This window comes from Danio rerio, chromosome 8, assembly GCF_049306965.1.
Source record: "Danio rerio strain Tuebingen ecotype United States chromosome 8, GRCz12tu, whole genome shotgun sequence".
NCBI classification, from domain to species: Eukaryota; Metazoa; Chordata; class Actinopteri; order Cypriniformes; family Danionidae; genus Danio; species Danio rerio.
In genome coordinates, this window is record NC_133183.1 from 2,620,006 (window position 1) to 2,647,835 (window position 27,830).

At 36.0% G+C, this 27,830-nt stretch overlaps 1 protein-coding gene and 1 long non-coding RNA gene across 8 annotated transcripts in view; both read right to left on the bottom strand.

Moving 5' to 3' along the window:
• LOC137496322 (uncharacterized) overlaps positions 1–11,701 on the bottom strand; it is a 118,093-nt gene extending 106,392 nt beyond the window's left edge. Inside the window, exon 1 of the long non-coding RNA XR_011016522.2 lies at positions 11,599–11,701. This is a non-coding gene — a long non-coding RNA (uncharacterized lncRNA). The remainder of the gene's footprint in view (positions 1–11,598) is intronic.
• A 2,710-nt stretch (positions 11,702–14,411) lies between these two features.
• dgcr6 (DiGeorge syndrome critical region gene 6) lies at positions 14,412–26,686 on the bottom strand. 7 transcript variants are annotated; one of them, XR_012383646.1, is made up of 6 exons: positions 26,549–26,686; positions 25,890–26,024; positions 23,661–23,821; positions 18,964–20,544; positions 17,758–18,063; positions 14,412–14,801 (listed from the first exon to the last, which is right to left on the bottom strand). XR_012383646.1 is itself a non-coding variant. In XM_017357308.4 (6 exons), the coding sequence occupies exons 2-6, from the start codon at positions 25,997–25,999 to the stop codon at positions 14,721–14,723; spliced, it is 594 nt and encodes a 197-aa protein (XP_017212797.1). In that variant the 5' UTR covers positions 26,000–26,077; positions 26,549–26,686; the 3' UTR covers positions 14,412–14,720.
• Positions 26,687–27,830: the final 1,144 nt, after the last annotated feature.

The window sequence follows — 27,830 nt, forward strand, 5'->3', positions numbered from 1 at the left end:
GTACAAACACAAACAACGAAATACAGTTTAGGTCTAACCAGCAGTGCAATAGCAGCAAGTGCAGGATACGGGTATAAGTTATAAAGTGCAGTTTTAGAAAAACGATGGTGATATTTACAGATGGATGTACTATCAACATTATATACAGATTGTATTAGCTTTAAACAGAGATTTAAGATAAATGAATATATGTACAGATTGCTATTAATAATCAGAGGTGTTCAGATAGATAGGAACATAACTACAAATGTATATGTACATTGGGTTTGTACAATTTATAAGTGCAATGTAGTGAGAATGGAGCAATGTTCCCTACAGTCCAAACACCTGCGCTATAGGGGAATTGAATAAGCTAAATTGGCCATAGTGTATGAGTGTGTGTGAATGCAAGAGTGTATGGGTGTTTCCCAGTGTTGGGTTTTGGCTGGAAGGGCATCCACTGTGTAAAATATAGGCTGGATAATTTTGCGGTTCATTCTGATGTGGCAACCCCAGATTAATAAAGACACTAGGCCAAAAAGAAAATGAATTAATTAATTTCTCAATACAAAACAATGTATGAAGAGTTCAGATGTAAAACCCTGTAAATCCATCAGAGCTCTTTTTTTTGTAAATGAGCATTTTCTATCAGGCTCCTCTGATTAGGTTCAGAAGTTTAATTTTATATATAATTTTAAGGTTGATAACTAGTAAACAAAATTACTTTTTTTTCAAAAATGTCACTTTAGACAATTCTTTGGTTTTTAACAAGGTGGATTTTCTTTTGCCTCAAAACCAGCTAAATCCACTTTTTTTTTTTTTTTTTTTTGCAAAAACCTCTAAATCCAGCTATCAGGACAAGACATTGTAACTAGTTGAAAACCACTAAATACGCCATTAGAAATTATTTTACCAAACATAACACCTAAAATTAAAAAAATATAAATCTGTCAAGTAAGTGTCGGTTCATTCCACTGTGGTAAACCAGGGGAAAAGCAGAAGAAAAAATGAATGACTGAAATCAGTCAAGTGCATTAATCAATAACATTAAAACTGACATTAATTATATCTGAACAATCTGTTGTCATTTCTGATATTTGAAATTTAGATTTAATGCAAGTAATGTAAACATTGCAAACATTGTAAACTAAGCTTGTTGTCATATAATGTAGTTAAAACATTATGAAACATTAATATCTGTGCATTGTTCATTAATAGAAAAAGCTGATCAGCTGTAAAGGTATTATGAAGTAATATTAATAATGTATAGATTTTTAGTTGTTTGTTTAGTTGCATTATATTTATCTTTTAAAAATAGCTTACATTAGCAAATTAAACACAAGGTAGGCCAAACGGGGAAAAAAAGGGGATGCCTCTCAGTCGTTCATTCATTCTTACCAAACAAAAGGTCTTGGTCTCTTGTTTATCCTTAGAGCAGTGGTTTTCAACTGGTTCAGCCATGGGACCCACATTTTTACATGGTCATCAAGCCTTGACCCAAATTTTTAGGAACTATAATACAATTTTAGGAATTATAATAAATTTGTATTTATTTGTTAACATACACAAGTTAAAGAGGCTAAGCCTATTGCTTGAAATTCCTGAGATGTTGTTAGACAGGCACCCAGCTGACGCACACTGTCCTCTGGCTGATGTAGTGTAAATGAAATGAACAGTCTTACTTGTTTCCGTAGATGTTTATGTTTATTGCAGTTGCAAACTCCAATAGTTCACAAATTTCCTTTCAGGTAAGTTTCCGTTCGTAAAAGCCAAACACTGCCACATATCGTGACTTACAAACAAAACAAACCATCATGCTAAAGCATGAATGAATGTGTGTGGCTCTGTGAATGCGCGTGAGCGTTTGTTTGTGGGTGTGTGTGTGAAAGTGTGTTGCTGCGTCCCAAATCGCATACTTATGCACTATTTTACGCCATTTTGTAGTATAAATAGTGTAAGAAGTGCGTTCACATTGAAAACTTTCCAAATATTAAGTGCACTTTAATTACCCGGATGATGCACTCATTCAGACGCTAAAATGAAGTGTGGAATGATGGACACTTCACGCACTCAACGACCGCAGGTTTGCTTACGTAGCGGAAGGGGCGGAGCGATCGGACACACATGTTGAATAACTTTATTTATTTTGGATGGTGAAAGCAAAATTCTCCTACGAGAGTGATTATAGCGCCTCCTGATGGTGAATGCAGCAATACTCACGGCAGGTATTACTTGATAATTCAGTCGTTTATTTCACTGATTTGGCAACAGTCAAACGTCATCAGGGAAACGGTTTGAATTTCCGCTTAGTAAAAATACATAAGTGTGCCATTTGGGACGACACTACATACATATACTATCCTGTTGAGTGTGTAAGTGCATAAGTACATAGTGCATGAGTGCATAGTGTATAGTGTGCCATTTGGGACGCAGCTTGTGTGTTTGAAAGTGTGTGGTCAAAACTGTATGTGCTCCCTTCCGTCTAGCAACACCTGTTACCTGAATGTTCGTTCCCACTTATAAAGCCTGTTTAAAGAGCACCACCTAGTGGAACAATGAGCAAAGTTGCCAAATGGCTCCTACACAAGTAGTGACATATAAATCATGAGAAAATCACCAAGACTTATTTTATTGCTGTCGTTTAACAAAATGGATCAAATTATAGAAATATTACCAAGTAAAAACAACAAATACTGTAAACAGTGGTTAGGTTAAGGAAAGGTTCAGTTACCATGAACTAAACTGTTAATAAAACTTGTTTCTAAATGTCATTTTAATTAAAAGGTTTCGTGCTCTCTTGTGAGAGCAGCTCACTACTTATGACACACTGAGGCTTTAAGTCTTTTTTTGCCATCAATATATGTAAATCCATACTTTACATATTCGGGGTTGTACTTGCGCTTTGACATAATTGTTGCTATAATTAAATGAAATATCATGTCAAACTGTAAGGTTGTCGTGCACGCATTTTTTAAATAAAAGTCAAAAAAAGTTCAAAATTAAACTTTTGTTGTTTTTTTGACCACACACTCTACGACCCACTAAAAATGTTCCCACCAGTTGAGAAACACTGCCTTAGAGCATCCACGTGGGATAAAAGAACGGCCTCTTAACTCTGTCGTACGTAAAACGCAGTTGGCGTTTAATGTATAGTAAATCGGACTCAAAGTAGCGACGCTACGCAAACAAACATTATGAATGCATGCTACACTCCCGACTGCACAGTGTGCTTTCTTTTTCTTATAATGCATCGAGTTTTGAGGTGCGGGACGTTTTTATTGGCCATTCACTTGACAGTCGGACAGACTCATCCAATTCATTAAACTCCGTCTTATAAATTCAAAATTGAAAGCGAAATAGAACAGTCTCCTCATAAAAGCCGGTGTAGCAGCGCAGTTAAACTAAAAACATATGATTCAATTCACGCTTCTGATCTGGTTCTTGGGATATAGTGGCTTTTGCTGTCGAATGCAGGTGGCGTTTAGCGGTTTTTGCCAACAAACTGTTATTTCTGAATGCGCTGACGCTGGGATTTAGATGATTTGAAGCAAATCTTTTTGTTGGACATGAACTACGTGCCTAAAGCATTCGCTCAATGTGATTATCGCATTGTTCCGCGTGTCTGTGTTATTTAATTCTTTTATTTGTTGCAGGTTTGTGCTTGTTGCTCTTGAGTTATAGGAGTTTTTCTACCCGGCTTGTTCAGGAGGTTGGATGACGCCCGTGATATCACTGGGGTTTCTCAATATACAAGGCTGACAGCAATGGCGGCTCAGTCTCTCTCTCTTTCTCTCGCAGTCTCTCACCCTCCCTCGGCTTGCGCTCAGATGGTCTGGCTGGCGGTGCTCCACATGCCAGGCTATCCATCTACATGCCGCTCTCTTTAGTGCTTTGTTCTTGTTAACCTTTTGATTCTTAGTTCGTAATGTGTTAACTAGTTTTTTGATACTTTGTTTTCGGAACAGGTAGTGGTTGATTTTTCATAGTCACGTTTTCTTATTTATTTAGTTTAGTGAAGGTAAGCAGTGGCCCGGAAGACTCACCTGTTTTTTATTCCTTTCATGGGAGTTGTGGGTAAGATCAGTCCATTTAAAAACAGTCTAGTCAGAGACCTGTTTTCCTTAGCTGCCCTACCCGTCTGCTGGATTTTTGTTAATGTTTTGTCTCTTTTGGAAATCTATGATTTATGAAAATTAAAGAGTATTGACGGGACGTCAATTTATTAATTTAATCATCTGTGTCCTTCACATGTTCGCCTCAAACCTTGATTGTTGTTATTACTCAAGCCAGTTTTGAGTCGTAACACTAATTTTTGGCGTAAGTGGCGTTTAGCGGCTTTTGCATCCGAACCCTTCACATGCTTCTGGATTTATTTATTTAATTCTGATATGTGGACTAGAGACCAGACGAAAGAAAAGCGCTTATTTGCAGTGTGTGTGTTTGTTATATACTGTTGTTCATTACAGTAGGCACATCTCTAACTGTAAACACTATAAACCAGATCTTCACATTTCCTAAAGAAACAACAGTAATGGAGTCGTTAAAAACTCCATTCGTTTTCTCCATAGGGAAGCTGATTTTTAACGATAACTTGTAAACTTTTATGGAGTGCATTAGTGCCCGTCCGCTTTTTCAGCAGCGCAGCTTCCGGAAGTCTTTCCCCCACAGGGATTTTAAAACGTTTAATAATGTTTATAAGCCATAAACCAAAGCAACCAACAACAAGGAGAATCACAACAAGATAAACTTTGATTTGAAGCACAGAAGTACATGAAAATCTGATTAAAACATTAAGATACAAGGCTGTAAAGACTTTAATGAGGGAAAGAACTACAATCCCATGATGCATTGCCAATGATGCAGTTTAATTAAAATGTACTCGCAAACGTAATATATTTCAAGCCTGTAGTAAAATATGCACAGAAATATTTCAGAAATCTGAGTAGAATCTTATTTTTGGTGGATAATGGGAGTAGGTGGAGCTTAAGATGTCTTTTGTTGAACTTTGCAACTCTCTGATTGGTGGAACATTGCACAGAGTTATGGGTAACGTAGTCAAAACTACTTCAGGAACTGGTCAGTGGTCACTAATAAATGAATTTCCTCAAACTAACTTCCATGTTTTATAATGCTCTCCGAGAGTTCGAGCAAGCTTATGCAAACTTTTATCACCTGCAGTGTTTTTGTGTTGTAATAAAAGCCTGTAAAGTTCACAAACAGCCCCAAACGCTGCTGTTTCTAAAAGCCGTGGAGTGGTCATTTTGAGCGTGCATGTAAAAGTCAGACCTGCAGGAATGTGACAGACAGATTTGAGGCAGTTTTTGGACCTTCTAACCTTTTAAGATCTGACAGCTGGGTGATTTTCTTCAATTTCCTGCAGAAAATACTGAAAAATGAAAACAATTTCTGACAACTATGTCTGAATATAGCAAAATGCATTCTGGCACAAGTCACAAGTGTCAAATAAAACAAAACCACAAAAGAAACCGAAGCTATTAGACAGCATGCGAGATTAAATGAAATATAAAAAGTGCTGCGGTTTTCCTGAGAAAGTATTCTTTTAGTTTCATTGCGATTTTTAATGTTAAAGTTAATATTCTTAATGTATTTGGGTTATTTCCAAGTTTTTTTCTATTAGCTTTTATTATTATCTTTTCCCTTTTTATCGTAAATTTAACATTTGATATGCCATTTTTTGTCACTTATATTAGTCTATTAGTCTGTTGTTGTTGTTTTATTTCAGCTTTAATTTTATTCCAATTTCTAAACTCACCAAAAATAAGAAATGCTACCCTAAGTGTAATATCTAATTTAAAATGTATTATTTATGAGGATTTTAATTATATTCTCCAACAAACATAAAGATGTAGTGATATTTAAAATAATAAAAATATAAGCAATAACTTAAGTAATAATGATAATAATAATAATAATTATTATTATTATTATTATTATTATCATCATCATCATCATCCTTTAAAGTGTTCTTTTCATAATGGAATGCTATTTTAGTTTACTTTTCTACATTTTAGTTATTTAGTTTTTTGGTGAAATTATTATTATTAAAAACATTACATTTAAATATGTAAAATTAAAATCTTTTCTTTGCTTTAGTTTTAGTTATTTTACTATATATATATATATATATATATATATATATATATATATATATATATATATATATATATATATATTTATATAACAGCAATATTTGTTTTAAATTCATTTGTCAAGTAACAAAAACAACGATGTAGTGATAACATTTACAATAAATAATATAAATATTAAAAATGCTGTAGGCATAATTTACAAACACAATCTGCTTATAAACTCATAAACAAACCCCTGCGATCGGTTCTTAAGATTGGCCAGTACTAATAGTCTTGAAATCATCGACCGATACCGATCTTCGGAAAATCAACCAGAGGATCCCTAATAATAATAATACTTATTAATAATAAATTAATAAAATTTCCCCAACATGATCGATTGGGGCATCTCTTTTAATAATAATAATATTGTAGTTATCATCATCATCCTCCTCCTCCATTAAAGTGTTTTCATATTGAAATACTATTTAAGTTTAATTCTTACATTTTAGTTTAGTTTTTTTTTTTTTTAAACTTTAACAGAATTCATTTTTTCTAATGATATACGATTAATAAATTTGTATTTTAAAATTATTTTTTTTTCTTATTTCTTTCATCTAAAACTTTAAAAAATATTTTTAGTACATCCAATCCAATCTAAAAATAGCGCTTAAAATGTCACAATGCAGTATTTAAACCTCATTATTAAATACATTTTAAATTTAAATTAAGTGAATAACTGCAAAAAGGCCCTCTTTTTGAGGAAAAAGAACCACCGTTTCACCAGGCTGTAATATTATTAAAAAATTTCCATCTATTTTTTTTAGCTCCATGTGTAGTTAATTAATTAAATCATGTTCAATTTAAAGATAATTGAAATGATTTTTACATTAATTTTTGGAATTTATTAAAATTTTCATATATTTTTATCATTTTAAGAAAGAAATATTTTTCAGTTCTAACTTTTATTTTACTACAAGCACTTTTTTTTATAGATTTTATTATTAAGTCAATTAAAATAAGCCTAATATGAAGTATTCACTCCCCGTGAGATGAGCATTTGCTCAGTGTGTTCTTGTTACTGTAATGTTAGTCTGTGTTTCTGCTTCAGGGACTGTTGAGTTTGTGTTGTTGGCCCGTTTCTTAACGCTTTAAGTGTTGATTTCAGCTAAAGCGATCAATTTCAGCGGAAGCTTCTCAGCAAAGATGGATATTGTTGTAGAGTCATTCACAGACTCCAGAGAAAATCCACACAATAACAAGCTGCAAACAGTGAAAACTAGTGGAAATCAGCAGACGCTCCATCCGTTTACTCACAATCAGACACAGCAGATAAACACCAGAGCACATTCACTTCCACAGCGGAGCCGGAAGGTCATTTATATAAACATTAATGGACAATAAGATGATACACACTCACCTAAGAGAGCGTGTTGATGTTATTTTCTTGTGTCTGTACTGTATGGTCACCGTGTTCAGAGGAGAATACTGGCAAACTGGCTATACTGTCCAGTTTACAATGCATATGAGCAAGCAAACATATATTGATTTTCATATAGTGATACAGTTATCAATTCAGCATCGATATCGCAACGTACGAATCTGCAATAGTCATATCGCAGGATCTGCATTGAGTTGGGACGATAATTAAGCATAAAACATTCTTCAGGGCAGATGATTTATGGAGTTATCACAAAGTTTAGCCCAACAGTGAAAGATGTTTATTATTTGGACGTATTTTTAAGACCAGGGCCTGGTTTTTCAAAAGGTTTAATCCGGATCAAATTGATCCAGATTTAGTAATCCTGTTTTTGCGATCCGTGATCACGTAATCCAGCTTACTTTTTGAGCCAGTTTTTCAAAGCAACATCGGATTGGATCAATCTGATCCGGATAGGAACTTTTCAGGATCACTAAATCTGGATTACCAGTGCTCAATCACAATGTAGATAGACAGGCCTGTGTAAAGAGCAACAAATATAATAGCCAGTGTGGGGTCAATATAACTTTATTTTTATCTGAAATGAAAACTAAGAAAATTTTATAAATAATAAAATAATAACAATAATAATAATAATAATAATAAATAATAAAAACAAGAAAAACCCCACCCCATCCTCTTCCAGCAGTCTGCTCATCTAAGACCTACAACACTGTGCATTGAGGATATTTATAATAAGTTTCAAATATAGATGTAAATAAAAAAAAGTCTTAATGTCAAAAACTCCACAATAATCTCAGACTTCCTCATCTGATGTGGAGAGACCAGCTCGTCTGAGGCCTTTAGGAGGCAGATCTGAAGTCTTGCCTTGGTTTGCTGCAGTTTGGTCAGAGTCAGTTGTTCTCTGCCAGATGAAGCTGTGCTTCTGCCCTTTCAATCTCTTTTTGCAATTGTTCAAAGAGAAATTTTTATTTTTGGTTATTCTGTTATCATTGCATGCATCACTAATAAATATTCTAAAAAGAAAAATATTTTCCATTATGATAATTATATATATATATATATATATATATATATATATATATATATATATATATATATATATATATATATATATATATATATATATATCAATTAGTAACAGAATTTTTTTTATTGTTTTTGGTAAATTTTGACAGCTGTTTGGGGGATTATTTTATGAGGCCAAACTCTTTCTACTTTGCTGTAGGCCTATACTGAAAGGCTAAATACGTTAAAGCCCATACTCACTATAGCCTGACAGATGAACAAATAAAATTAAAACCTTATGAATAAATAGTATATCTCGTAAGATACTGCATGATCCAAAAATAGTATTATTTAATTAATTTTTAAGTTTTCATTAGATTTTAGGCATGAAATCTACGCTGAATCCACCCTTCTGATGGGATCAGTTTAATCCAGGTTTTTTGGATCAAAGTGATCCAGATCCTACAAAAAAGGTCTGAAAACCCAAACTAAAGGTTTGATCCGGATCAAAACCAAGATTGGATTACGTGATCTAATCCGATTAGGTAATCCGTTTTTTCTTTTGAAAAACCCATTTTCAAGATTTGATCCAATCCCTTATCCAAAATCCTAGTGGATTACTTTTGAAAAACCGGGCCCAGGGGTCAGTTCTTCGTACCTCGCTTAAATGATCTAAGATGATTTTGCCGATCCTGGATCTTTTATTCTTGATAACTGATCTCTGGCTAATTTGGTTCTTCAAACAAGTTTGCGAATCACAACTTTTCACATATGTTGTGAACTGCAGGCTTTACACTTTCATGTGTCAAGACTCAAGAGTATTCATCATGTATTTCATTGCATATTAATGTATTTAGTTCAACATTTAGAAAATATTTTCTTTATTAAAGTAGCCGTTTTTGTAATCGCTGTATGGAATAACTGGATGTTCACAAAAGCATTTTGATATTATAAGGTGTCTGCAACTTTTGTGTGTCAAAACATGTTTATGACTGCATTAATGTATTATTTGTTTTTTTTTTAAAGTCACATATTGTGCATTTCTATTATACACGAATTGTACTAAAGCGATCTAAAAAGTTCATATCAATAAATTTTCTCTTTGTACTTTTATTTTGTTAATATAACTATTTATTTTATTAATAACTATAACTTTATATATACAGTTAATTTTTTTTACTATTTTCCCAAGTGTATATAACTACTACAGTAAGAAAATATCATAATTCGGTAATTTCTGTATTATCTTTGCTTGAACTGAGCCGATCTAATCCTGTTTATATGAATTGAACCTGCTTCCGATCAGGTTTGAGCTAGCAGAACTGTTGCTATGACAACATTTCTCAGATCAGCTGTGAAGAACAAAACGATCCTGGATCGTGTCAAATCGTCAACATCCAAATCCAGCTAACTGAGTAATCCACGTACGAAGAACAGACCCCTAGAGCTGTGTTGGATGTCAAGCAAATTTAAACCAAGTTGTTATTAAGTTTAAAGCTTTCATAATTGTATTTAATTATTTATACAATGAAGACTATACAGTTTTATTTTACATACAATCATTGAACTTTTTGAACATACATACTGTTAGATTCCTGTAAAACATGGTTTATTTAATTTCTATTATGCATATTCGTCTATGCTTGTTATTAAAAAAATAATAATAATAAATATATATATATATATATATATATATATATATATATATATCAACTGAGTAAATCAAACCTGTTCGACTCGAGACAAAATGGCGCCTGAAACCAGTAAATTCCACTTCCTAATCCTCAATCTTGCTAGTAAAATAGCACAAAACAGTTTCATAAGGCTACTAATTACATACAATAGAAATATTGTCAGCTCGTTTAGTTTTATAAAAACAATCACATTATGATGGAACATAAATATCTTACCCTAACAAAAGCAAACAAAAGTTTGTGAGAACACTTTCAATGAATCAACTGAACGAATCAAACCTGTTCAACTTGACAAAATGGTGCCAGAAACGCGGTAAATCCTACTTTCTAATCCTAAAATCCTGCTAATAGCACAAAACAGATTAACAAGTTTACTAATTACATACAATATTAATATTGTCAGCTCGTTCAGCCATAAATAACAATCACATTATGATGAAACATTAAAATGTCTTGCACTACAAGTGCAAACAAAAAATAGAGGTAAAATTGGTTTCATATTCGCACATTCAGACTTCCCCCTTAATAATACAATTTAATAAAAGTATTATTTGCAAACTCTAAATAGCGAAATCATATTAGCAGCCAATGACTAACAAAGTACAACATTGTTCACTGTCAAATAAACAGTGTTAATGTTGTTTTCAAGTCATACTTGCATGCTAATTCCAATCGAATATTCAAAGTAACAGGATAAACAATATAGAGACTTCTAAACGAACGAATATGCAAATATAAAACCAACTTTACCTCTATCAAACAGAAAACTTTATGAGAACACTTTCAATGAATCAACTCACTGAATCAAATCTGTTCGACTTGAGACAAAATGGCACCTGAAACACGGTAAATGCTACCTTCTAATCCTAAAATCCTGTTAAATAGCACAAAACAGATTAACAAGGTTACTAATTACCAATATTGTCAGCTCGCTCAGCCATATACCCAACAACCTCGTTATCATCATGTATAAATAAATATTTCACGCAAACAGAAAACTTTATGAGAACACTTTCAATGAATCAACTCACTGAATCAAATCTGTTCAAATTTAGACAAAATGGAGCCTGAAACACGGTTAATCCTACTTTCTAATCCTAAAATCCTGCTAAAATAGCACAAAACAGATTAACAAGGTTACTAATTACATACAATATTAATATTGTCAGCTCGTTCAGCCATAAATAACAATCACATTATGATGGAACATAAATATCTCACACTACAAATGCAAACAGAAAACTTTATAAGAACACTTTCAATGAATCAACTCACTGAATCAAATCTGTTCGACTTGAGACAAAATGGCGCCTAAAATAGATACGCGATTACTTTCCTCACGCCCAAATCCTGCTGAAATAGCACAGAAAACAGATCAACTACTTACACTGGACTTGAAAATAGAGCAGGTTACTCGATGAATGACTCGAAATGTATCCATGATCGACTTAAAACTCAAAGATGCAGCGTTTTCGTCGTAAACTAACGTTACCTGTGAGTCAGAGGAGAACAGCTATAAATAGATTCGAGCAACGCCTCCTACTGGCAGCTCAGTGACATCACACGTTACATCAAATACATTATATTAATCAGACATTTCTGGAGCTGTAACTGCACTGAGACAACTGTTTCTGTTTTTAAGAGAGATCATATTTAATAGGTTTTACACAAGACACACCATGTTTTTATTACTTGAGGAATCGTTCCCACGTATTTTAGTAATTTATAGTAAATACACCACAGTGTTTTTGAACAATACTATAGCCTAGTGAAATAGCCAACTTGAATAATGTTGCAATATTACTATAGTACTTTAAACAAATCCAATATTGCAGTTTTCTACAACTATATTATGCTAATAGGCTAATACACAGTTTACTGTAGTATAAAGTAAATATACTGCAATATTATATTATCAGTCCTCTATAGTTAATACTACAGTATATCATTCATTAACAAAGACTTTAATAATATTTTTATAATTTTTTTAATGAAAGTATTTAATAAAACTTTTAACAAAGAATTAATAATATACAATACCTGACAAAAGTCTTGTGGCCTATCCAAAGTTTAGGAACTGCAAATAATAACTTGACAGTCGATCATTTGGTATCAGAAGTGGCTAATATGAAAGGCAAAGGCCTCTAGATGACGCTTATTTGAGCACAATAAAATGTGATCATGTCTTGATTATTAATGATTTCATTAGGACAGTAAAGTCTGACTCTGCTTAGACTAAAGTCTAATAATAATAATAATAATAATAATCACGCACACTGAATTAACTTTGACTGAGGCACCGGATGTGCTGCTCGAAGCCGCGACACGGCACACCAGACACCCTCAGTGGTGCGGCAGAAACATGAAGTGTCCCGAATCGTCGCGCCATGCATTCCAGATCTCCAAACACAGGCCTCCACCAGGGCAAACACAACGGCGCCCCGGGTTGGCAGCTGGCCGCCACATGTACCCCGACAGAAACCCATGTCCAGAACTCCGAAATGCACAGCGCCGCACCATGCAGAGATGCGCTTCTAGTGTGCGACCTGTAGGCAAGTTTGTTATATTTTTTCCAATGGAGAGACGCACATGAGGCAACGCGCTCGCACTTATCCAGCTGCACCTAAGATCACAGGGAGCTTCTGTGTTCGCCAGAAATGCAAGCAGCTGAAGTTTAAGGAAGACGCAATGAATAGTGCACATGTTTGCAAACCTACCAAAAGGTATAAACAATAATTCCGATTAGAGCGATCATGCGGTGAATGTTGATCTTGTGTTGAGCCCAATGAGCCTTACATCTAAAAATAGAGCAAGGGTGTTCCTATAGTGACATCGCTTTGACTCACGCTGAAAATGGAGGACGTGAAACAAGAAACTGAGGATGTGGTGATGCACCTGACCTGTCAATCAATATTGGTGGGCGGGGGGACCGCACTCTTACGTCAAGTTGCGGTCGCTCTGAAAACCGCTCCAATTGGTCCACCGTTTTTATGTTGTTAAATTGAAAAAAAAGGAGCGTGTGTGTTTATTTCACCCCAATATGACGGTCTATACTAGGGATGGCTGACGTGAAACTGATGTTTTGACACAGTGTCGAGATCCCGAAGCGCAAGTGTTTCGAAACACTGCACCGAAGCATGATCTGAAGCACCCAAGTCACGTGACTAAAGTGTTTCGAAACACCTAGTCACGTGACTAAAGCGATTCAAAGCATCGATCAGCTTAGAAACGTTTCGAGACCTGGCGAATCCTCATTTGACTGCCAAGGTCATCAAGCAATCTCTGTGTCATATGGCTTAGAGGACTGTGTGTTTGCTCCTTGATCCTATGCTTTGCATAATGTTTTGGGTTCGAATCCCGACTTGTACAAATACTCTGAAATCATGGTTTTATGTATTTTAATCATGTTTCTGTTTTGTGTAGCCTAAATAGGATACAGCTGCAGTGCCATCAATTTAGCATCATTTTTGTAACACTGTAAAACAATAATAAATATTTTTACAGTATGGTTGGGTTTAGGGTATGGGTAGACATTAATAAAATACAATAAATGGGAAATTTTATGAATAATATAAATAATTCTTGATAACTTCAGGCCACCGTTTTTGATCTAGCAACAACCCTGTTTTAAGACAAAAACAAGACATATTTATTCACAAATTGTTCATTCGGATATCAGACGAATGTTGACACAAAACGATACAAGAGCAAAGCATTACCAATTGGTTTTAAAGCATTTCAAAACAACTGTCATAGTCTGGCTTCGAAACCTATTAACCCCGCATGGAAGTCTGACTCCTTAACCACTATACTATGTTACTTGAAGGATTCGTTATACAAAGTTGGGCTTAATCCCTCTATTTGTTCAACTGTTCTTTGCTGAAGCTGTTTTAGTGCAATACATAAAAAATGACCACTAGATGTCACTGTAGAGTGGGGCTTCGAAACATTTCGAAGCTTCGACACATTTGCTTCGACTGTTTCAGTGTTTCACGAAGCCTCGCTTTGCCCACCACTAGTCTATACACTATATATACACACACATGTCTGTCCAAACAGCTTGAAAAGTAGGTTTTTCACCATAGGTGCCCTTTAAGTTCTCCAGCTTATTATAGCAAAGTATATATTCTACTATTACATGTTTAAAATTGTTATTTGATGAAATAAATCCAGTTTAAAAAAAAATACAGTACACACATGCAGAGTCATTTTTAAATATAATTATTCAAGAACAAACAAACACAGTTCGTCCACATGTAACAAACATAACAGTGCTGTGGTCAGATGCCAAATACATTTTAAATGCATTTACAAAATGAAAAAAGGTCAAAACAAACGCTCAGCTGGGAACATCACAGCCTTCAAAACATGTAAAATAAAAGAGATTTCCCCCATCATCCAGCAGCAGTCCTAATAGATCATATTCTATATTCAACATATTCCAACGTATAAGCTGGACTGGTTTGAGTCTTTCAGCAGCTTCAGGAATGCTGTATGAATGTGTTTGTGTTAAGGCAAAGATCCAGAGAGAGTCTCCTTCTGCTGCAGTTTCAGAACCAGCTCCAGAAGATTCATCTGCATCATCACCTCCTGCCAGACACGGACAAATGAACACATTTAAAGAGGCAGTTCAAACTAAAAACTGAAAATGACCTCACCGTTAACCCTCACTCAGGTAGCCGTAAACTTTTATGAGTTGAAAACAGAAAATATTCCGAGAAATGCAGGAAAAAAAGCAGAAATTGACATCCAGAGCAAAAACAACAAGCGCTATGGAAGTCAACGTCTGTTTTTTTAAAATCCAGAACACAGTTTCAAGAGTTTATACTTAGATATTGTTTGACTGTTTAACTGTTAGCAGGTTTGGCATGCTGTCCCGGGAGAGAACCCTGAGCTCGGAGATAGGTGAGCCCAGGGCTCCCGTCTGATCCATAGAGCATGTGAGGGGGAGTACGAGATCAGGTGGTTCTCTAGGTCAGGGGTTTTCAAATTGTTGGCCGCGACCCACTAGTCACATACTGTAGCTGCAGCCAACTTTAGATTGCGGTGAATCAAAACCAGTAAGATTGACGACAATAACTCAAAAACCTCTTACCCTAAAAATAGTGTTAGGGTAAGTTTTAAGTGTTAAGTGTGTAAGTGTTAGTGTTAAGTGTGTTTCCTACAAAAAGACAAAGCTGGTTATGTTTCACAGCTGTCTTTTTCTTTTTTTTCGCTCGACATTACGACCACTGCTCCGTTTGAGCCCTCGCAATCTGCCTTTAGCCGGTAGAGCTCGCGAAGAGCGGAGCTCTCAGTAAGGGACCGTCGGGAAAGTGCTTCTTTTTTTTTTGTTTTTTGCTTTGTCCTGCTTGTTTTATTTTAAACACTACTCATTTTTTCTTAAATGAGCACAAACAGTTATTAAATTAGTCGAATGCTTCATTATAGATCTGTGCATTCTTACATGAACACCTCTGTTATCAAACAAAACACAATGAGAGATTCATTTGCTGCTCTTCACTAAATAACTACAGTAACTTTAATCAATATGCAAATACAATTAAACGTGAAACAGATTTTATAGCTTTATTTAATTTCCATATAGGCCATTGATTTTAATAGGTTAAACCTTTTATTTTATAGTCAATATTTTCTAATGTTTGCTATGTATTCTATCATTTGAAGCTATTTGTTGCCCCATATTTTTTACATCCCAACGTTGACAGATTGCTAATCAATGAATAGCTATAGTGCTGTCTGTTAGTTTTAACGTCAGCTAATGTTATGGAAGGGCATAGATGTTATGGAAAATAGCAATAGTAATGTAAATACCCCCATCATTCCTTCCTCAAGCAAATGTGTAAATATTAGATTAATTCAGCGATAATGTTAATTGCATTGGCATATTTATCTGACGTTTTCCCAGCTTGTAGTAGTCGATCAAAAAGCTATTTAGTTTCTTTTGACTACACTAGCAGTGGAATGTACTGCGATGTGACGGGGCTTGATCATAATCTCTTCTAAAAAAAGAGGAGTATCTTTTTCAACAAAAAAAAAAAGGATCACAGTTACAGCCAGCATCCCACAAAAAGCACTTCAAGCCTCATTTTGTGCATATCAAATTGCAAAATCCAAAAAGCCGCACACCATATATTTTTGACTGCTTTGAATGGAAATTTTTTCCATATTAAAATATTATGCTGGGTCTTGAGATTTAATTACTTGCCTAGGTGGGTCCCGGAAGGAAAAAGTTTGGCAATCCCTGCTCTAGAGCTCCGCCGTGGTGAAGGAAGAAAGGAGGAGAAGGGGTGGATGGGGGGTTTCTTCGGAAAACGAAGATAAGGGAGTAGTTCTAGCTAGGCTACTTACAGTGAGTTTGGATTAATCTGATTGGCTAACTAATGAATATAGATGGGTGGCCAGCTGCAGTCAATCATATCACATGCTCCTCTTCAAATTAGTTTGTGAAACTTCACATAAAGCTGTGGTCACACTGGGCTTTTCCTCCTATAGACTTCCATTCATACGCACGCGAATGCGTCAGACCGGAAACGCAGGGTCATGCATTAAGTTTCACAGGTTGCTGAGGTGCAAAAGTTCAAGCTTGGTGAACTCTGACCTGCGAAATCGCATCACCTGACTGCTTGAGACCAATCGAGGATCAAAACATGACCTCTCTGGACAGAAATTTAAAACATGGAGCAATCGCCCGCTATTTTAAATGTCTAATCATCTTGTTTAATCCCGCCCCTTTTCGCAGAGCCGTACGACAGAATTTCACACACACAAACTCTAGTGTGACGGCAGCTTGATGCTGTGTTCACACCAGAAGCGGAACGCGCAGATAAATTGCGCTATTCGCATGTAAATAGACATTTGAGTTTACTCGCTTCATTCGCGCTTCAAACCCCGCTTCATTCGCGTGTCAAATTCACTTCAGAACAGACGCGGATTTGCGTGATGGGCAGGGCTTCTGTCTGCCCCGTGACTCTAGCTTCATAGCTAAAGGTCTAACATGGATTTTATGAAAAAAATAACAGTGTTTATGTGCTTTATGAAGGATGATAAACAGCGTCGATGCGTTTAGGGCCGTGTCTGAGTCCACTACATCCTTTCAGAGGTGCATCCAGCTCTTTAAGCTCCTAGAATCCTCCAGAAACTGAACCTGGCTGAGCCCAGCCCAGTTTGATGAACTTCTTGTCGGTGTCTGCTGGGGGATTTCCTCTGGGACACCGACAACAGGCGATACGTCACAATCACGCCCCCACAAGAGCAAGCTCCTGATTGGTTAACGCGGCGCGAATGTCCGCTGAAGTTCAAATTTTCGAACTCTAGTTATTCGCACGAAGCGCGCATTAAACGCGCAAAACACTCACGCGCCACCCCATTCGCGCCACGCCATTCGCACGCACCGCGCCATTCGCGCAATTTTCATCATTCGCGCCGCATGATGTCTATTCGTGCATTTGCATTGACTTAACATGTAAATCACTCGCGTTTGACGTGCGTTCCGCATCTGGTGTGAACGCAGCAGCATAAGACTGTCAGACAGAGAAGCAGAGACCTGTGGGTTGGAGGTGATGTAGAAACCTGGTACGCCTGCTTTCTCCAGCGTGTTCTGCTGATCCAGAACCTTCTGGTCCATTTCAGCCACAATCTTCTCATCCATCATCCTTTGCTCATCTTTGACCCGCTGATCCAGAGCCTGAAAAATTGATATTAATGGTCTGACAGGGTTTTTAGCTTTGAGACTCAACAGGAAGACTCTGGATGTTCATTTTACATGCGCATGTTTTACTAATAAAATTCAATAATGTTGAAGTGAATTTAATGAAAAGTCTACGGAAACCAGGGGTGTCCAAACTCGGTCCTGGAGGCCCGGTGTCCTGCAGATTTTAGCTCCAACTTGCCTCAACACACCTGCAAGGATGTTTCTACAAAGCCTAGTAAGAGCTTGATAAGTTAGCCCAGGTGTGTCTGATTGGGGTTGGAACTAAACTTTGCAGGACACCGGCCCTCCAGGACCGAGTTTGGACATGCCTGACGTAAACGGTTGAAGTCAGAACAAATTTTTTTTCTTCTTCAAATATTTCCCAAATGATGTTGAACAGATTCAGGATTTTTCCACAGTATTTCCTATAATATTTTTTTTCTGGAGAAAGTCTTATTTGTTTTATTTAGGCTAGAATAAAAGCAGTTTTTAATTGTTTTAAATCCATTTTAGGGTAGATATTATAAGCACCCTTTATTTAAAGCAATATTAAGCAATATTTGTTTTGGATTGTCTACAGAACAAACCTGTTATATAAAACTGTTATACAATGACTTGCCTAATTACCCTAACTTTACCTTATTAAACTAGTTAAGCCTTAAAATGTCCCTTTAAGCTGAATACTAGTGTCTTGAAGAACATCTAGACCAGGTGTGACCAACCCTGTTCCTGGAGATCGACCTCCCTGCAGGGTTCAGTTGCAACCCATATCAAACACACCTGCCTGTAATTATCAAGTGCTGTTCAGGTCCTAATTAATTGGTTCAGGTGTGTTTGATCATGGTTGGAGCTAAACTGGTAAAGTCTAGATCGGATATGCGGCCGGCCGGAAGTGCGCTATGCACATTAATAAAGCAGCATTTTTTTATAACACTGTATAACAATAATTTATATTTTTACAGTACTGTGAGGGTAGGGTTTAGGGTTGGGGTGGGGGTAGGCGTTCAAAAATAAATTTTATTGGGTTATTTAATACATAACATATCTAATACTCGGTACAAAAACTGTTTTTAAATTACTGTGATGGTTGGGTTTAGGGTTGGGGTAGACGTTAATAAAATAAAACAAATGAGAAATTTAATAAATAATAGAAATAATTCTCGTTAACTTCCGGCCGCAAACGTATCCGCTCTAGCAACAACCAGCTAAACTTTGCAGGAAGGTCGATCTCCAGGAACAGGGTTGAGCACCACTGATCTAGACTAATATTATGTGCTGTCATCATGGCAAAAATAAAATAAATCAGTTATAAGAGATGAGCAGGGCCAGACGGATGTTTTTTGCTATTTCTGTGGAGAATTTTGGTAAAAATCTGCGGATTTCTGCAGAATTATTTAGGGAGTATAACTAAAACCTTAATATGTGAAATAAAAAGTAATATATTTTTAACTTTTATTTAATGCTTAAATTGCAAATCTAATTAGATTCACTTTATTTTTTAAACAAAGCAAGTCTTTCATATAATATATCTGCTAAGAGACAGAAAATATTACTGTACACACTGCATTGTACATAAATCAGATTAAACATTTTCAGATTAGTCAATAATACTACTGGACTTAATTTAAAAACTGAATAAAAATTAATTTACACACATTTACACAAGTAAATATACAGAATTAATGATGGGCTAAAAATCTGCAGAAATCGGCGGAAAACCTGCAGAATTCTGCGCGCGCAGGTTCCGTGTGGGCCTAGAGATGAGTTATTAAAACTATTACTGTATGTTTAGAAAAGTGCTAAAGAAAATCTGATCTCCGTTAAACAGAAATTAAAGAAAGAAATAAAGAGGAGGGCTAATAATTCTGACCTCAAATGTACATGGTAAATAAAAATCACAAATCAAAAAACATTTATTCATTCTTTTTCTTTGGCTTGGTCCCCTTATTCATCAGGGGTCGCCTTCTAATCCGGCATTTGTTTTACACAGCGAATGTCCTTCCAGTTGCAACCCAGTACTGGGAAACACCCATGCACACTCATTTACACACACATACACCATGGCCAATTTAGTTCATGAATTCCGCTAGTGCATGTGTTTGGACTGTGGGGAAAAACCGGAGCACCCGGAGGAAACCCACGCCAACACGGGGAGAACATGCAAACTCCACACAGAAATGACAACTGGCCCAGCCGGGACTCGAACCAGTGGCTTTCTTGCTGTGAGGCGACAGTGCTAACCACTGAGCCACCGTGCTGCCATAAAAAAACAACACACATTAAAATTTATTACAGCATATTGTAAAATGCAGCAATCTATGCAGCTGAAATGTACTTTTATATGCAGGTCAGATGTATTTAGATACTAATAATGTAAGAGCATGTGATTGGCCAACGACAAAAAAGTAGTAAAGGCAACTAATCTATATTCAGGTATTCAGATATTTGTTAAACACATTTCCCTGACTTTTTTCAAAACATTATCAGGCCTTGAAAATGGCATGTTAAAACCCGATGACTGTGTTTTCCCTGATTTTACCTCAGTTTCAGCTCGCTGGTTAGTTTTCAGAACCGACAGATTGTGAGATTTGCACGCCTGCAGGGCCTGCTTGTGTTTCCGGATCAAATCCTGCTTGAGGCCTGAAACACACAGACCGAAATGAAGCTTTGCAAAATGATTCTCAGTTTTACAGTGACACCTGCTGGTGAGAATGATGTAAATAGTGTTAAATAATGTCAATAAAAACACCTTTTATACAGTTGAACTCAGACTTATTAGGCCTCCTTTTTTTTCTTTTTTAAATATTTCCCAAAATATTTTTAACAGAGCAAGGAAATGTTCACAGTATGTCTGATAATATTTTTTCTTCTGGAGAAAGTCTTGTTTGTTTTATTTTGGCTAGAATTAAAGCAGTTTTTAATTTTTTAAACACCATTTTAAGGACAATATTATTAGCTTCTTTGAGGTATATTTTTTTGATAGTCTACAGAACAAACCATCATTATACAATAACTTGCCTAATTACCCTAACCTGCCTAGTTACCCTAATTAACCTAGTTAAGCCTTTAAATGTCACTTTAAGCTGTATAGAAGTGTCTTGAAAAATATCTAGTCAAATATTATTTTCTGTCATCATGGCAAAGATGAAATAAATCAGATATTAGAGATGAGTTATTAACACTATTATGATTAGAAATTTGTTGAAAAAAATCTGTTCTCTATTAACAGAAATTGGAGAAAAAATAAACAGGAAGGCTAATAATTCTGACTTCAACTGTATACAATTATGAAATGACAAAAGTTATACTGTATATAAATAAATAAATGTACTTTTAGAGAAACACAATGCCAATGTTTTGCCTTCAGAAGAGTCAAGACATAAATATTTTGGTGGAATGAGTTTGATTTTCATTTCACAACAAATGTAAAACAAAAAAACATAAATTCTGATTAAAAATGTGTTAAATCTTTTTTTAACTTGAAATTTATCAGACTAATATGAACTCAAATAAATCTTAACATTTTAATGCAGTAAATCCAGAGAGGTTTTCATATGGTTCCTTAATTTTTTTATTCAATAATACGAATAAATAAGATTAATAATTACCAATTAACTAAGATTTTTAACATTATTATTATAGACATTTTAAATTAGTATACATATAATAGATATTAGGCGACGCGGTGGCGCATTAGGTAAAGCGTTCGCCTCACAGCAAGAAGGCTGGTGGTTCAAGCCTCGGCTGGGTCAGTTGGCATTTCCGTGTGGAGTTTGCATGTTCTCCCCATGTTCACGTGGGTTTCCACCGGGTGCTCCGGTTTCCACCACAAGTCCAAAGCCATGCGGTACAGGTGAATTGGGTAAGCTAAAATTATATAACTTATATTTATATTTCATTAATTTTCTTGTCGGCTTGGTCCCTTTATTAATCCGGGGTCGCCACAGCGGAATGAACCGCCAACTTATCCAGCAAGTTTTTACGCAGTGGATGCCCTTCCAGCCGCAACACATCTCTGGGAAACATCCACACACACACACACACTCATACACTACGGACAATTTAGTCAACCCAATTTACCTGTACTGCATGTCTTAGGACTGTGGGGGAAACCGGAGCACCTGGAATAAACCCATGCGAACGCAGGGAGAACATGCAAACTCCACACAGAAATGCCAACTGAGCCGAGGCTCGAACCAGCGACCTTCTTGCTGTGAGACGACAGCACTACCTACTGCGCCACTGCTTCGCCATATTTATATTTAGAGTTCAAAATATATATGTATATAACTACAGTTTGCTTGTTTTGACACATTATTTAAAATATGTGGCTAAGAAATGACTGAATTTTAATTAAGCAAGTAAAAAAAAATCCACTGGTTATTACAGAAAATTATGCTGTGTGAACATCTGAAATTTCATTAATAATGGTGAAACCTGCCGAAACCCTACTTTCACCCAGACATTTAAAAAGGATATATTTTAGAGCAGTAATCACAATAAAGTGACACCGTGATTTTTTTATCCAAGGTTTTCAAACCAACTTAAACTGGCCCATGCCTATGCGGGGGCGATCTTTCTGCAACTGTTAAAAATAAACATAAATGTTTTGATTAACCTACAAGTTCAAAAAAGCTAGTAATCTGCAGGTCACGTACGTTCTAAACTCTGGGTTGTAATCTGTAAAGATCACGGATCAACTGTGATCTGTTACACCCCTATTCAGAATATTATTATATCAACTCTGAATCACTGGCTTGAAATAATGTTTCAGGAGTGTGTCGTTTCCACACACACACACACACTAAGGGTGTCACGATTCTCCAAATCCTCGATTCGATTACATTTTCGATTATGAATAATTAATTAATTAATGACCAATTAATTATTTGTAGCCTTCCGTTTAAACTACCTGACCTGCATGGTCTTTGTTTTACCCATAAACAAATCATACAGTAAATGAATAAAGGCAAGATACACACATAATTACCACCTGTCAATCACTTTTCTGCGGGACTCGTGAATAGGCAGTGATCTGTGTCGTTATAATGGCGTCGGTAAAAAAGACGCACAACCAACAGGAACCAGCCAACAGTATCTGAGGTGTTCGCTAAAATGACTAAGTACAAGTGAGTGAAGGATTGAAGCAGTCCTCTGAATGCCTGGAGCTGCTGTCTCGAGCGCATGGCTGTGTGTGCGTCTGTGTCTGTGTGGTCACGTGATGTGCATTTTCAGAGGTAGAGAGGAAGGAGGGCTGCTCAGAAATGCTACACGCCACTGTGGATGTCAAATCGTTGTCGTTCTAAAATGCCATTTAAAAACAAAGACAGTGTAAACAGGGCCTGAGTGTGTACTTTTCGCGAGCGGATTTGCAACGGGGGCGGGCGGAGGATCGCGATGCCGATGTTGTCTACGTAATACGTACATAACAGAGCTTGCAAAACTGTGTTTTTTTTGTGTCGACAACACGAACGTTGTCAACATAACTCACTGGAAATCCAAAATGCTTCCACACCAGTGACTTCATTGAAAGAGGAGAGGGTTTAAGCTCTGTCGACGGGTCTCCTGCGTCTGCAGTTTAACAAGCACTTCAACAAGCCTGTTTTTTTCCCGCTTGGCAAGCCAAGCTGACGTCACATGGGGGCGTGGCAGCATCGACGATTCTATTTTTTGATTTGATAATCGAAATTGAGCATAAATTTCGATCGATTTCGATTAAAAATCAAAACCGTGACACCCCTAACACACACACACACCTCTGTGTTCGCTGTGTAGTTTCTGTCTCTGGTTGTAGAGGTTTTTCTCCGTCAGATGCTGAATATCCAGAAGGCCTTGAACAATCTCATAGACCGTCCCATCGATGAGCGCCTGAGCCAGATCACTGAGAGTGGTGTAGGACAGACGCTGCTGGAACGAGCTGGAGAAGACAACAAAACACTTACTCAAAACTGCAAACACACTTCACAATAATGCTGGATTTATCCAGCTTGACTGATCGGCCTTTTGTCTGCTTTAGATAAAGCTAATCCTGTAGACCAGGGGCATCAAACTCCTGGTAGGCCGCTGTCCTGCACAGTTTAGTTCCAACCCTGCTTCAACACATTTAAGCTGTGGCCACACTGCACTTTTCATTCCATAGACTTCTATTCATATGCACATGAATGCGGCAGACCGGAAACGCAAGCTCATGTGACAAGTTTCGCAGTTCGCTGCGTTGGAAAGATCAAGCTTGGTGAACCCTGACCTGCGAAATCACATTACTTGACTGCGTGAGACCAATCGAAGATCAAAACATGACCTCTCTGGACAAGGGATGCTCAAAATAATTAAAATTAATTAATTTTAAACGATTAAAAATTCATTCATTCATTCATTTTCTTATCGGCTTAGTCCCTTTATTAATCTGGGGTCGCCACAGTGGAATGAACCGCCAACTTATCCTGCAAGTTTCTACGCAGCGGATGCCCTTCCAGCTGCAACCCATCTCTGGGAAACATCCACACACACACACACACTTATATACTACTGACAATTTAGCCAACCCAATTCACCTGTACCGCATGTCTTTGGACTTTGGGGAAACCGGAGCACCCGGAGGAAACCCATGCGAAGGCAGGGAGAACATGCAAACTCCACACAGAAACGCCAACTGAGCCGAGGTTCGAACCAGCGACTCGGCGACCTTCTTGCTGTGAGGTCTTGCTTTTTGTAACTATTATTATTATAATGCAGTGCTGGGAAAAAAATTTATCACAATTAATCACACCCAAAATAAAAGTTTATACACACACACACACACACACACACACACACACACACACACACACAAGAAAAACTATACAAACTTTTTTTTAAACAGATATTCAATGATTGATTGATTCCTTTATTCATTTTCCTTTGGCTTAGTCCCTTATATATGAGGGGTGACCACAGTGGAATGAACCGCCAACTATTCAAGCATCTGTTATAAGCAGTGGATGCCCTTCCAGAAGCAACCCAGTAATCGGAAACACCCATACACACTCGCATTTGCACAGATATGTAAATTTATGAGTAATTTGTATCTTATACATTTACATTTTACATCTAAATATCGATAAACATTTTCTCAAAAATATGCATTCATGCGTGTACTTATATATAATAATAAATATACACAGTACACACACACAACTTATGTCAAAACTATTTTTTTTGTGATTAATCTTTCCCCAGCACTATTATTATTATTATTATTATTATTATTATTATTATTATTAAAATACATTACTTTTACATGTTTTAAAATTTAATAAGTATTAATTTAAATTTTAAATAACACCATTTATTTAAAAAAAAATTGCATATTGAATTTCATATTATGTATCAAGCTATTGCATAACACAATTGTTTTATTTAATTCCTCATCAGGCTGTTTTACTGATACTGTGCTGTACTGTAGATATTTACAGTTGAAGTCATAATTATTAGCGCCCCTGTGTACTTTTTCCCCCAATTTCTGTTTAAAGGAGAGCAGATTTTTTTCAACACATTTCTACACACAATAGTTTTAATAACTCATCTCCACTAACTGATTTATTTCTCTTTGCCATGATGACAGCACATAATATTAGACTAGATATTCTTCAAGACACTTCTATACAGCTTAAAGTGACATTTAAAGGCTTAGCTAGGGTAATTAGGGTAAAGTTAGGGAAATTAGGCAAGTCATTGTATAACAGTGGTTTGTTCTGGAGACAATCCAAAACTAATATTGCTGAAGGGGGCTAATAATATTGACCTTAAAATGGTTTTAAAACTATTAAAAACTGCTTTTATTCTAGCCGCAATAAATCAAATAAGACTTTCTGCAGAAAAACAAATATTATAGAAAATACTGTGGAAATTTCCTGAATATGTTCAACATCATTTAGGAAATCTAAAATAATAATAATAATAATAAAAAATCACAGAATGGTGAATAATATTGACGTCTAGATGTTCACCTTGACAGGTCCTTCACCAGCGTCTGCAGCTCTGACAGCAGGTAATAATGTCTCTCCTGTTGTCTGGCAGAATCAGACTGATCACCACTCACAGTACAGTACAGATCCATGATGATCCCACATCAGCCTTCACATCTGGAAAACACAGCAGAACAACTCTTACACCTCTTCTTAAAGGGATAGTTCACCTAAAAAGTGATAAATAAATACTTGTCATTTATTGATTCTCATGTGGTTCATGAGTTTTTTCCTCAGCAGATCACAAAATAAGATATTTATAACTATATTTTAACATGCAATATATGGAATCAGTTTAGTCTCAAAAGAAATTCACGCAAAAGACACGATGTACACATGCGTAGCCAAATTCACGTGCATAAAATCAAATCCACGTGCGTAAAATATTTATTTCTAAACCAACTTTACCTCTATCGTTATTGGTTTAAGCTGGATTGCGAATGCGAATGCCCGAATATGCTAATATAAATCTTGTGTTTATGAACAACGCGAATATATACAATCACAATATAGTATAAATAGGAATAAACGCACTTTACCTCAGTAAATTTAGGTAAAAGTGACAATTTTCTTACGACGGTTTTAATGAACAACATCTATTTAACGGAAAGCAAAACAAAGTGACTGAACGAAACTCTCACCTGCTTTGTGTTTCAGCTCCTGGAGAAAACTCGACTAACGTTTAAAGCTGTCAAGAACAAACACGAGCGATATTTTCATCGATTTTGTCAACAATAACAGTTTACTTCTTCTTCTTCTTCTTCTTCTTCTTCTTCTTCGTCTTCTTGGTTTATTGGCGAATTGTATTCTTTCTGCATATCGCCACCTACTTTGCTAGTTGTGCAACCACATTCTGCCATTGCTCTGCTCCAATTTATTTATTTTTTTATTACGCTTTAAACAACAGATATATGACAATATGGTGAACAAAACAATGCCATGGTGATAGAAAGTAAATGACAACAACAATAAGAAAACGAATAAATAAAACAAAGATAAAAACAAGAGTAAAAATAATTAACTAAAATTCTTACAAATACAAATAAGCAGGACCTTTACATTAATCAAAAATATTGAAACTAGAGCACAGTTGGACAATTTTAATGGCCTTTCGATTAGCACTATGCTGAAAAGTGCAAAAGTAATTTTTCAGTTCCTTATAAAACACAGTAAAACAAGTTTTTTTGATGGAAAATTTACACTTATGAATATGAAACTTATTTCCCAGAGATGGGTTGCGGCTGGAAGGGCATCCGCTGTGTAAAAGTTGGTGGTTCATTCCGCTGTGGCGACCCCGGATTAATAAAGGGACTAAACCGACAAGAAAATGAATGAATGAATGAATATGAAAATGGTTTCCAGCATTTTCCAGCCTGAAAATGACTAGCTAAAACCAACTTGACCAGCCTGGTTTAAGCTGACATAGCTGGTTTTGGCTGGGCTCCCAGCCTGGCTAGGCTGGTAAAGCTGGTTTAAGCTGGTCATCTCCCAGCCTGACCAGCTAAAACCAGGCTGAAAAAGGCTGGAAACCAGCCTGAAAATAGCCAAAACCCCTCTAAAACCAGGCGGGTCAACCAGCTAAAACCAGCCAACCAGCCTAGGCTGGTTTAAGCTGAATTTTTCAGCAGGGTTCGCATGCGCAGAACTGACCTAAATCCTTCCGCACACGGGTCTGCACTTTCATATGCCTTAAATGTTTCTCTTTTGTTTTTTAAATTATATTCGGTTTTAAACATCAGTATGTTAGTACGCTGTATTGTTATTTCTGACGTTTTATTACTATATTTTTCGTTCTATTAGCCCTATTCTTTATTTTTAAACTACAGTATTTTGTATATCTAATAAATAATTAACATATTTATTTATTTATTTATTTATTATTATTTTATTCCTTTATTCATTTATTTATTTATACAGTGCTCA